This window comes from Phalacrocorax carbo, chromosome 8 (assembly GCF_963921805.1).
Source record: "Phalacrocorax carbo chromosome 8, bPhaCar2.1, whole genome shotgun sequence".
NCBI classification, from domain to species: Eukaryota; Metazoa; Chordata; class Aves; order Suliformes; family Phalacrocoracidae; genus Phalacrocorax; species Phalacrocorax carbo.
Genome location: NC_087520.1, coordinates 45,310,230 through 45,322,301, shown reverse-complemented (window position 1 = coordinate 45,322,301; position 12,072 = coordinate 45,310,230). Strand labels below are relative to the sequence as shown.

General features: G+C 58.9%; 1 protein-coding gene across 4 annotated transcripts in view; it reads right to left on the bottom strand.

Moving 5' to 3' along the window:
* WWP2 (WW domain containing E3 ubiquitin protein ligase 2) overlaps positions 1-12,072 on the bottom strand; it is a 43,503-nt gene that overhangs the window by 22,413 nt on the left and 9,018 nt on the right. For 3 of the 4 annotated variants that reach the window (XM_064459856.1, XM_064459858.1, XM_064459857.1), the window contains 4 exons: positions 9,059-9,196; positions 8,133-8,229; positions 2,897-3,024; positions 1-193 (listed from right to left, as the gene is read on the bottom strand). In XM_064459856.1, coding sequence (XP_064315926.1) covers positions 1-193; positions 2,897-3,024; positions 8,133-8,229; positions 9,059-9,196 — 556 coding nt within the window. The remainder of the gene's footprint in view (positions 194-2,896; positions 3,025-8,132; positions 8,230-9,058; positions 9,197-12,072) is intronic. The other variant, XM_064459859.1, reaches the window with a different exon arrangement.

The window sequence follows — 12,072 nt, the reverse complement described above, 5'->3', positions numbered from 1 at the left end:
CCGGGGGGCAGAGCATCCAGGGCTGGCACCGCTGCCCGGGCCGGTGGGGCGCTGGAGCCGGAGGCTGCCTCCTCTGCCTCTCCAGAGCTGGGCAGAGCAGGAGCGACGGAGCTGTCAGCCACGCTCGGTACGGTCGCTCCCGCTGCTGGCCTTTCCTCTTCGATGTCCACAGCACCCGCTGCATCTCCATTCACTGGAAAGGCAGAAGGCACAGGCGTTAGCACCCAGAAAGGGCAGTGGGGGGCCCGGCTGATCTACCACACGCACACAGCCCTGGAAGCAGGGCATGTGGTGGGTGGCAGCCGCTACCACCCAAGCACGGGACTCACGGTGCTCCCAGCCTGCAGCAGAGGCAGCCCCTCCTGCACCCAGCAGTCAGATCCCTCTACCAACCGCCGCCACTGCCTTTTGTCCCAAGACAAAAGCAGAGGGCACTTTGCATTTGTGCTCAGTATCTCTTCTGACACTCGCAAACAGGCTGCGTGCCTGGTGGGAGCTCAGGTGATGAGCAGGAGCTCAGAAACGGCTGGCGCAGCAGCCCGCCCAGGCTCAGCAAGGCAGCTGCTGCACTGGTAACAGCTAAATGTTGCTGGATTCCGCTGAACTTTTGGAAAAGGGAAGGGGAAGAGACAGAGCAAAGGAAAATTACAAAGAAAATTGATGAAGAGGAAAATGCAGACCAAAAAAAAAAAAAAAAGGGAATTTTTTTGACGAATATTTATTAGATGGCCAAAAACCCTAAGACTTGGCAGCCCAGCAGAGGATAACGTTCGCTACAAGACATGCTGGCTTCAGTGGCACAGCAAAAGCATTAAAAACAAATCAGCAACAAGTAAAAAGAAGTAAGGGATGCACACAGAGCTCCACAGTTAGAGTTAAGAAACACAGAACACTGTAAGGGCAGTTTCTGTGTCTACAAGCCCAAGTATTATGGGGAAAAAAACCCTCACAACTGTATAAACCCCCACAGACGGGAGACTGCAGTGCAGAGGCAGAGGCAGGCTGCTCGGGACACTTTTGCTCTGCGGCTGGAGGGAAGCAGGACAGCACCCTCCAGCACCGGAGGAATCTAGGTACACGGCATCAGCAATTAAAGGAGCCCTCAGGCAGCACCTATGGGCGGTGAGGATTTCCAGGTCAGCAGGCTCCTGGTGACTTCCACCAGAGCCCTGCAAGACTCGGGTGAGGGGTCTCTGACTGCTACCCATTTCTAAGCAAGGCTTGGAAAGGGCCGTTTTAGAAGCTTCAAACACGTTGTGCCAATCTTCAAAGGGAACCTGCAGAATGACCCAGGTAACTACGCTGTGATCGGTTTGATCTCAGTCCTGGACAAGAGAGGGAAAAAGCTGGTCCAAAGTTCACCTGATGAGGAAGGGCTCCAGGGGGAACTAAGCTAGGGCTAAGCAACATGGCCGAGGAGAAAACATGCCATGAAATGATCTCCTTTTACTGTCGGATGAAATTACAGCTGTGAGTGACAAATGCAATGGGGACGTTCTTGCAACAGTCTGCTCAAAAAACACGATGTCACCAAAATGTACTAAACTGAGGAGGAAGGGGATGGTTTCTAGAGGCATTCCACAGAGCGCAAGGCAGGGTATCCAGCCCTAATCCCAGCCATCCGCAACACTCATCTCCCTGTCCTGAAGTGTAAAATCATCACCAACACAACTGGCGGGAGACGTGGAGGCTGGTGAGCAGTAAACAGCGATGAGGACGGCACAGTCATGAGCCACTGGGGATGCTGGGGCCGGGCCAATAAAACCAGTTTTAAAGAAACCAAAGCCAAGGAGTCAAGTTGTACTTGCAAGAACAAAAACTCTGTCCACAGCCCGAGGGAGTGTCCCCTGCACAGCGAGGACACTGGGAGGGGCTGGGTGGGCACAGGGGACACGGCACAGCACTCGCTCCCAGTACAGCGCTGCCCCGAACGGGGCAGAGACGAGCCGCAGCCCCACGGAGAGGAGCACAGAGCAGGAGTGACAGCTGAAAGGCAGCATTTCACATCAGCCTTCCGCTCCCCCATCTCCCTCCCAAAACAGGTTTTGGCAAAATTGAAATTGCATTGCTCCAGGTTTTTCCAATGAAACGGAAAAAGGAAAAAAAGTCTTCCTTTTGGGTTGAACAAAACATTTCCTTCTACCCGAAACAAAGCACTCTGCTTCTCCTTCCAGGTCTCCAATAAAATCAAAAGAAAGGACAGCACTGGCTGCAAAAGCAGTGCAGGGGAGCAGGAGGTCCCACGCTGCTCGGCCAGCTCCATGGAGCCAGAGAAGGAAAACAGATAAACCGCTTGCAGCTTCGTAGTCAGGCACTCAGGCACTCCCAGTCCCCGTTCTACAAGGTATTTATGGCTTGGTGGACAAACCCAGGAGAAGACAAGAGAAACCCTTCCAGAAATACCCTCTGATGTAAGAATCGGCCCCCTTTTGAGAGGTGGGTTTGTGCCTTCTCTGGTCCTCGACAAGACAGCTGCTCCTCCCCACTTCGGTGGGCAAAGAGCTCACAACATTTTTGAAGACCAATGGGCAAATTCAGCTGAACACTCCCAACCCTGAAAAAACTCCACTCGGCTGTGATAACTGCCCTCCTTGCTGTGGCATCAGTGACGCTGCTGTCCCAGGATCCTTGTAAAAACCTGGAGCTGGATGCAGTATTTTTTGTCAGGGATACTCCAGAGAGGAGCCACAGAAATTATTCACGACAGGCAGAATAGATCCTACCAGTGCACTCTGCGGAGCTGCCCATCTTATCAAAAGTAAAATCAATAAAAATCAATCGATTCACAGGGAAGAAATTCCCAGGCGCTACAAGATCTGTTAACTTAGCAGAATTTTCTCGTGCAGAATGCAGCCCTGAGCTCTGCCCCCTGCACCTCCCACGAGCACCGGTTCACCTGTGCCGTTGGCCATGCTGGTGTGCTGCGTGCTCTTGCCCTGCTGCCGGTGCCGGCTCCTGGCACTGGGACTTTGCTCTCCGCTCCCCGTGTTTTGCCTGGCCGCTCCAGCCGCATGTCGGTGCGTCCTGCAAGGGAAAGGAACACGGGAAGTGAGACACACCACTGGCCTCACAAATAAAACCCTGCTCCTGCCTTTTTGCCTCCATCTTGTGCTCTCCCCCAGCAGAGCCATCGGTCTCCCCAAAGAACAGGCAGGATGCAGCCACGTGCCTGTGCTCCTCCGGCAGAGCCCTGAACATCATGCTGCTTGCTCCGACCTGCCAGCCTACCCACAGGCCCTGGCACCCACCTGCCAGCTGAGGAGTCCCATGGAGGACTAACCCAGGTGCCAAAGACCTTGCTTTAGTTTGCGGGTGCTCACCCCCGCTGCCCCACGTGCTGAGGAATGGCCCCGGGCGCTCACGGCCAGACACCTGCTTGCAGCACCAAGCCGTCACAGCCCCCAGCAGTTTGCTCCTTCCACCCCTGCAATAAGGCTCCCAGGAGCGATCCCGCACCAACGCCAGCTCCTGCGCTGCAGAGCCACAGCAGGCACCGGAGGGAACCCTCCCACCCAGCTACGAGCTTTGCACAAAAGCTGGTGAGGAAGGCACAAGGGTTTGCTGCTGCCGGGACAGCCACGGCCTCTGGCTAAGGAGGGAACAAGCAGCCAGGAAAGATGGGACCTTAAATCACGGCACAGGTTGCAACCAGCTCAGACATGGCTGCTCCATCTCTTGGGGGGGGTGGGGGTGTCTTCCTTTTGTGCCACGCTGGAGCTCCCTTCCCACTGCACCCCCTTCAGCAAGCTCTGCCCCCCGGCCATCCTGATCCCCTGAGGCAGCTCAAAGGCATTCAAGAATTCAGGGGTTTCTGGCTGATTAAGAAGCCTAGTTGTTACCGCAAGCAGGGAGGGGGACGGGGCAGGGTGGGAGGCGGGGGATGCTGCCTTCCCGCATCCGGGGGCCAGGGGAGAGGAGGCAGAGCCCAGCCACCTCCGCCCAGGATCCCAGCCCTGGGCAGCGACCACAGAGGGCGAGGACCGCAGGGATTAGGAAGTCTGTTTGCCCCAGCCAAGTTCTCACCTTAAAAGGGCAAAACCTGCAAACTGTCCCCACATCTCAGGACTGGAGCTGGGAGGGAACAGCAGCTTGGCAGCGACAGGGCACAGCATCAGTCATGCCACCCTCACCAGCTCCAGCAAGCCCTCCGTTCCTCCCACTCGCTCCGAAGCTGCTCTCCTTGGGGAGCGGCTCATGACAGAGGGCAGAGGAAGGGGCTGGGATCGGGAGGAGGAGACATGGGAAAACAGGAGATGGTTGTTGAAAATAGATCAGATAAGAGCAACATGCAGAGCAGCCTGTGAGCAGGAGCTGTTGAGGCCTCTTTGACCAGCCATGGACCTTCCCAGGAGGGGAGCCCCACACAGGGGCTCCTCGAGGCACTGCTCAGAGACCTCACCCCAGAAACCCTGGCTACCCCCAGGACACCACTGCGTGCTGGGTTTTGCTTTGGCCACCAGCACCTGGGGCCTCGGAGCAGCTGCAGGCACAGAACGGGCTCCTCTTCCCCGAGTCGGGAGGTGAAGGTTGCCCCTCGCTGCCCATCCATGGGGCTCAGCGAGGCACACCGGCACCACGTGCCTCCTAAAAGTTGGCCAAGACCCACCTTCCCACATTCACCCCGTGGTGAGGCCGGGAGGTGGCACAGCCCCTGGAGCCAGAGGGGAGTGGGCAGGTGGCACCGCTGGCAGGAGCCGGTGCTGCCGGGAGAGGCCCTCAAGGCACGGGACGGACCTGGTCCCTGCCCTTCTCAGCACAGATGAGCTAAGCGCTGCCTGGAGAGTTTTTAGAAACCAAAACAGGATGTTTCCAGGCTGCCAGCCGGCCACACAGGGTTACCAGGCCTGAATTAGCCGGCTCGCCGCCCAGCCCAGCCCTCCTACGAGTGCTCCCATCTGGGCATTGTCTTTTAATAGACGCATGGAAACAAACCCAGCGAGACCACGTGAGAGCGGCGGGGCTGGGAACACGCTCTTAAAATAGGAGCGGGGAGAAAACAAGTCACAGCATGGATGGGAACAGCCTCTCACAGCCACGCCAGTGGGACAGAGCGGGGTGTGCAGAGGGCAACCCACCTCTCAGGCGGCTGGCAAGACCCCCTGCTGTCCCCCATCCATCGTGGGCCTCGGGCGGCTGCCCCATCGAGTGCTGTGCCCCATCGCCCCTCCTGGGCCAGAGGGAACGGATGATGCCAAAGAGGAAAGTGGCGTCAGCCAGGGTGACATCAACCTTTCAGCTCCCTGCCTCTGCCAAGGCAGAGCCCCCGCGCTGCAGAGGCTGACATGGGCCCCTGGCACGAAACCCAGGAACGGACGCCTCCTCCCTCTGTGGTGGCCAGAAGGTCCTGGCATGAGATGCCAGCAGAGGCGGCAGCACCAGTCTTGGTCTCACTCGGCACACCAGATCACAAGCTGCGGCCGAAGAGGAGGGAGGGCAGAGCACGCAGCCAGGAGCCAGCACCGGCTGCGGGGGGTCAGGGCATGACCACCGAGAAACACAACCAGGATAGCCCCGGCACCGTGTGGGCAGTGGGGGCTCAGCTCCCGAAACACGGAGCTGAGAAATTCCCCCTGCCCTGGTAAAGCAGGGAGTAGGAAGCCACATCCCGCAGCACCCAGCCCTCACGCCCGCAGTGCCAGGAGCAGGGATGGCACCCGTGTACCAGCACCCTGGAGCTGGGGCAGGAGAAACACCCCCTTGCCCCACAGCAGTGGGATGTGCAGCCAAAGAGGCACCTGGCTCCAAAACTCCAAACCTGGCTCTGGCGTCTGGCTCCAAAACCCAGAACCCAGTTTATTCCTGTCACCCACCCACCCTTTGGCTGCTGCTGTGTCACACCAAAAGCCACATGCCTGCAGACATCCCGCAGCCACATGTGGGGCTTTGCAGAGCGGCGGGTCTCAGGAAGGGAAATACTTTATCTGAGTGGCCCAGAGGTGTCTCCCGCCTGCCCTCAGGGATGCTCATGCCTGTCGATAGCTGAGTGGTGATTTTTAGACATCACACAAGCAGAGAAAGCAAAGTATGCTGCACTGAAATCACTTGAGCTTGCACGAGCTCGTGACAGGTGACAGCAGTTTCTCACGGCCGTGCCTAGATCGCGGTACCTGACGTGGCTCCCGAACCAGAGCCTCCTCGTGGGGCGAGCAGCAAACCAGGCTACTTTATCCCCTGCTGTCAGAAGAGGCCTCTTTGGCCACCACAAGACAAACGGGGATTGTGGCAACTCTCTCGGCACCCACGGCACCAGATCTCAGCCAGGGACCTCTGGGCTCTGTTTTCTCTCTGCACAGAGGGCTGTGGAATTTCACACCCCGTCACCAAGATTAGCAGCAAATCCCAAGATGACATTTGTTCAAGAGAAGAAAGAGAAGCCCTGACCAAGCAGTTTTCCTTGAGGGGACAGTGTAGAAATAGCTGAGGAGCAAAGAATGACCCTTTTCTTTCCATCCTGCCTGTGAGCGACTTTGCCAGCATCCATCACCAAGCCCATGAAAATAAACACGGCTCCGCGTATAAACACAGCAAACATCAAACAGCATTCCCATGTGCAAAGGACCCGTACTCCACTCCGAGAAGGTAGCTGCCTCCATGGTGGGTACATACAGCAGTGCTCTGCCCCATGTAGCAGTACTACATCAAACTGTGGAGTTATGTCCAGAACCACCCTAAATTCAGGTGAAAACTAGCTAGGAAGTTCCCTGTACCAGGGCAGCCGTGGGATTTTAATGATTGCAAGCACACCTGGAAGGTCTCTGAAGTTCCCCTGCAGAAGTAGCGGCCAGACCTCACTACACTTATCTTGCACACTCCCAGGTCGAAACGACACCGAAAGCAGAAACTGCTTATAGGCAGTCGGAAAGCAGTCGGCCATCAGAAGCAAGCGGTCACTCCTAGTGGCCAAGCTGAGCCTCCCAAAGCAGAGCTTCCTTTGCAGGCTTTCTAGCGCTTCCTGATAGCTGTGAAGTGGCTGCAAAGTCCAGCTCCCGTCGGGACGCTGAGCACTCTCTCGCCCATGAGAAGGCTTTAACACCTGGACAGCAGGAATCAAGAGAAGCAGCCACAACAAAAGGGCACAAACTGTGGTCAGCAACCTGCTCCTGATTTCCCATCCCACTCCCTCCTCGGGTGGGAGACAAACATGCGATATGGAGGGCCAGGGTCACTTTTTAGACCCAAAACTGTTTCTGCCCTTTGCTCATCTCTTGTATGTGCCTGGCAGATGAAGAAGGAGCAGAAGAGCTCGAGGTGTGGGGCTTGTTGCCACGAGCGCTCCTAAGCCTGGGGGCACACAGAACCTCTTATCGGGCAGGCTGCAGGCGCCCTCTCTACAGGCACACTTCTAACCAGAACATCTGTATAGGCTGCTGGGCCACTGCCATGCTCTGGAAATATAAATAGGTGTTAAATTCAAGTCCATGTTGACAGTGTGACACGTCTCTCAATAACCACAGCTCCAAAAGGAGTGGCGCCGAGCCACTCCAGCCCAGCGAGAAGGCAAGGAAGGGCACAGTGCCAGGCACAGGATGGCCTGGTGCCCAAGCATCTCATTTCCTTTGGAAGCAGCTGTTATTTCCCTGCAGCTCCGCTTGCTCTGCTCCTCCTGCTCTCCCTGGACCTTCAGAAGCGTCCCCCTGTGACCACTGCCCGGAGGGGCACTGTGCTTCCCAGCTTGGCCCAGTGCCCGGCCAGGGCTGTGCTAGAGGCAAGAGCTGGGGTCCCAGTAATCCCCATTTGAAGGGACCCCTGCAGGCCAGCCCTTTGCTGGTTTGCCTGGTCACAGCCTGTCCCTGGTAGACCATACCCTCAGCTGCCAGCAGAACAACGGCGGGAAACTGTCTGGCCCATCACAGACCCGATATTCCTTGAGAAACAAATACTTTAAGAGAGGCTCAGGTCAGCCGCACCCGGCTGTGTGGGCACCCCTCAGCACCTCCCAGCTCTGCTGTCCTCCAGGTCAGCCAGCCCACCCCTGCTCCACACCTCCTGTGGGCTGCTTTGCTGGGGGCTCACTGGGGGATCTGGAGAGGGGTCCGTGGCACAAGGATGATCCAGACACATCTCAGCTGCCTCACGGCCGCAGCAACCACCCAGTAACGGACTGGCAGGTGCTGCCACCACAGGACCCTTACCTTGGTCTGCTTCCAAAGCAGTTTGTGCTGGGAGGCTGGTGTCTGCCCTCTGTGGCTGCAGCCATGCTGCTGGGGTCCCGTCCAGGCACCTGGGACCCTGAACGGGTGAAGAAAAAGCGGGTGAAGAAAACTACTGAGGCACCCACTAGTTCTGCCCTCCCTCCTTCCAGAAAGGAGACCCAAAAGCACGACAGCTCCACACATTACAGGACAGACCCACCAGCACACAAGGACCCCCTGCCCGTACACTTGGGTGCTCTCCGCTCCCACCGCTGTGCAACGGCGGAGCCCCTCCCCGCAGCACCCCGTGGCTCTGAGCGCAGCCCCAGGGAAGGGAAATGCTGGATTTTGCAGAACTGGCAGCACCAGGAGGGCAGCTGCATTTAAGACTCCCAGATTTCACAGGCTTCCTCTCCCAGCAAGGAAGGGAAGGAGCAGAGGGAAAAGAATGCACCAGTCCCTGCCCAGCACAAACTCTGCTCGCTCCCCAGACAGCCCCAGACATCAGTCTGTGTCTCTGTGCCCTCTGACATGGGTAGCCCTTTTCCGAGTGGTTCATTAAATACAGCAGCCATTTCCCCAGCCCACAGGGGACAGAGAAGGAAGGGGCCGAGCCGCACGGGTGCCCGGTGGAGGGCCCAGAGAAGGACTGTTTCCCTCACGCCGGCGGAGAGGCAGGGCGTGAGCCTGCCGACGCTCCCGCTCCTGTCCCACCACGCACGTGCTCCCGCAGGAGCCCGCGCGCAAGCCCGGGGTTGGGGCGGGCAGGGGCCGGAGCCTTAGCTGGGAGAGGAGGCGGCTGCTGGCACTCGGACGTTTGCTCAGAGGTCCCGGGGGCCGTGCTCTCAGCCCCCTCCTCTCCCTGCCGCTGTTCACCGCCTCGTGCTCAGAGCCGCCGCGTGCATGCGGAGCCAGGCGGCACTCACCCTCTGTCACGGCACTGCCATTAGGCAGGCTTCCCAGATCAACAGCAGGCCCGTCCAGGAAAATCGTCAGCTCTCCACCGGAGACAACGCTGCCTTTGTTCTCCGTCTGCAGGTCCAGGGTCAGCTGCCTGTTCTCTACTGTGGGATACGAGGGGACATGGAGAAAGAGACCAAGCAGTCACCACTCAGGATGCCAGCCATGATGGAGGATGGCTCCACCAGCCCAGCTCCCCCACAGGACAGGACATCAGCCTCCTGATCCCCTCCGGGCCTCCCCACGCCTCCAAAGGACAATGTGCCTGCTCCCTCAGGGCCAGTTGTCCCAGCGAGCACCACCAGCATCGGCCCAACGCCTACACATACCTAGTAGCATCACCAGAGGACACCCAGCCAGCCCCACCACCAGCTCCCAAGGAAGACCTTCCTTCACCAGCCATTGCTCACAAAGCCGGGTCCCTCCACGGGGGTGGAGCAGCCCCAGGGCCCCTGGCTGCAACACAGATGAGACCACCATCGCTCACAGGTCCAGAAGCTGGGGCTATAGGGGAGATCGCGGCAGGAAAGCCAAGGGGTTCGGCCGGTTTGACGTGACACATGGGGCAAGAAGGGTCTTGCATGAAGGTGAGCACCAACAGCTGCCTGGGGCACGAAGCAGTCTGATGGCTAATGCCCAACAGTGCCTGAAGCCCTGGCCTGCTGCAGAGGAGAAAGCAGCATCTTTCAGAATTGGGGGTATCCTCATGCCACCTAGAAAACCCAGGTAAGACCAGCAAAGGAAAACGCCAGTCACATGCCTCCACCTTCACCGCCGTGTATCAGTTCCACTGAACGCAATGGGCACAAAGGGCTGCCCCCAAACACACGGAAACACTCTGCTGTGGCATCAGACCGCGCTCGCAGAAGCTTCTGGAGCGGGTGGCATGGGCTGGGAGGCTCCTGGAGACAGCTGCCAGCTCCACTCCCCTCCCTCGTGAGCCAGTTTGGCTCCAGCAGCTTAAAGAGACTTTGCCAGTCACAGCTCCATGCACGGCTAGACACTGTCGCTTCGCTCAGGGGTAACGGCCCCAGGAACACCGCTCACCATTCTCCCCTCGGGCACGCAGCGAGGGGCCGCAGCGGTGGGGAAGGGGAGCCGGTGAGCCGCATGGTGCCACGCACCAGGGCATCCAGCGGCTGCTTCAAGAACCGGTGCCTGCCCGGTTTCACTGACACACGTTGGCAGCCACGACTCTCTGCCTCCCCGCACTCTAGGACAAGGCACCCCCCGCCCTTCCAACTCCTCCTCGGCCTCCCGGCAGCAGCAAGAGGTGTCCCTGGAAGCCACCAGCACCCAGCACGGCTGAAGCAAGGCACAGTGCGAAGGGGCTGCCTGCACGCCTCCCACAGCCTCCTCCAGCCGTGCACGCAAAGCCACCTACTGCAGAGCCACGTCCCCACAGGCGACGAGAGAACACCAGGACCCTCAGTGCCCGCGGGCAGGCAGGGCTCTCGCACCGTCGCGGCAATGCCTGCCGGAGCCAGCAGGACTGAAACACCCTGCTCCGCCACAGAAGGCCAGAAAAATTTGGCTGCACCAGCCTGGGACACCAGCCCAGACACTTCCTGACTCATTTGCTCAAATAATATTTTTATTATACACAGATTGCTTATGACACAACGGCACCATTTTTTAGCAACCTGCTTTGTCCTGGTCCACTGTGGGGATGGGGTGTGGTACCTGCCAGCAGGAGCAGGAGGAGGATGGGAACATGCTCCCCATGGACCCCTGCTTCCACCTCTGGCTCTGGGGTGAGACACACCAACAGGGTCCCAGGGTGTGCCACTGCCACCCAAACAGCACCTACGGCTCCTGACTGCCAGCCCAGTGCTTGCACAGCACCAGGGGTGAAGGTGCCGCTGCGCACCAGCCTGAAGCAGCCACGAACCTCTTGTGCCGGCCTGGAGAGTGGCTCCTGCCCTCCTTCCCTGTCCGGAGCTGCTCCTCACCGCAGGGCACCTGCCGGCCTCACACAACGGAAAAGGGACATGGAGAAGGGGCCCGGCCCAAGGCTGGCCAAGCACTCACCCGACGTGTGCCAGCCCGCGGCTGGTAGCCATCCTTCCTCCGAGCCGACCAGCGCTGCGAGGAGGAGCGCAGCTGCAGGGCAGGCAGCCCCGCGCCGGCATTCACCACCCGCTCCTCCGAGCGGTCTCTGCCCTGCAGGGCACTCGACAGGCACCCAAAGCCCAGCACCATGGGGTCGGCGGGACAGGCTGCACTCGTGGACCTCAAGAAAGCATCTCGGGATTTCAGTGCCAAGGAGGCAGGTGTCCCCTCAGTGCCCCGGGTCTGGGCGTAGCGGGAGCACACGTGCACGGGGGGACAGCACTGAGGTTGGAGCCCAGCCCTGTCGCTCGTTACCTCCCCATCACCAGACAAGGGATTCTGCTAAGGCTGGTCTTACCCATCTGCCTAAAGAAGTTGCTCTCAGTTCACTTCCAAGGGGAACAGATCTCACAGACCGTTTTAAGAGCCTGAGACAGGAGATGCTACTGAGCGCGGCCAAAAACCAGAACAAATCCAGACCCTGTTTCTGCCCGGCTGCTGCAAACCATAGGAATCTGCATTTTCTCCGAGCCGTGCGGAAGTCGTGCCCGCATGCTCCGGGGGTCCCCTCCATCCCCCTCTGCGAGCACCCGGCAGCCGAGCGCGCTGCTCTCCCCGCCGGAGCTGCACAAGCCCTCATTGTGCAGGCGCCCAGCCGAGGGGGCGGCAGCGCAGGAGCAAAGACAAGGTGTCTCCAAGTGGAGGATATGAACATGAACCTCCCAGCCGGCTTCCTTCTCCCCCTCTCCACCCCCTTCAGCTTTTTTAAAGAAAATAAACACTAGCAGAACCTTCCATTCACTGTCCCAGTCCAGCATGCGGGACGCACAAAGGGACATTGCTGTTGCACCAACAGAGGGTCCCCTGAATGGCTGAGCACAAAGGCTGCCTGTGTCCCGCCAGCAGCCAGAATGTCAGAGGGATTATT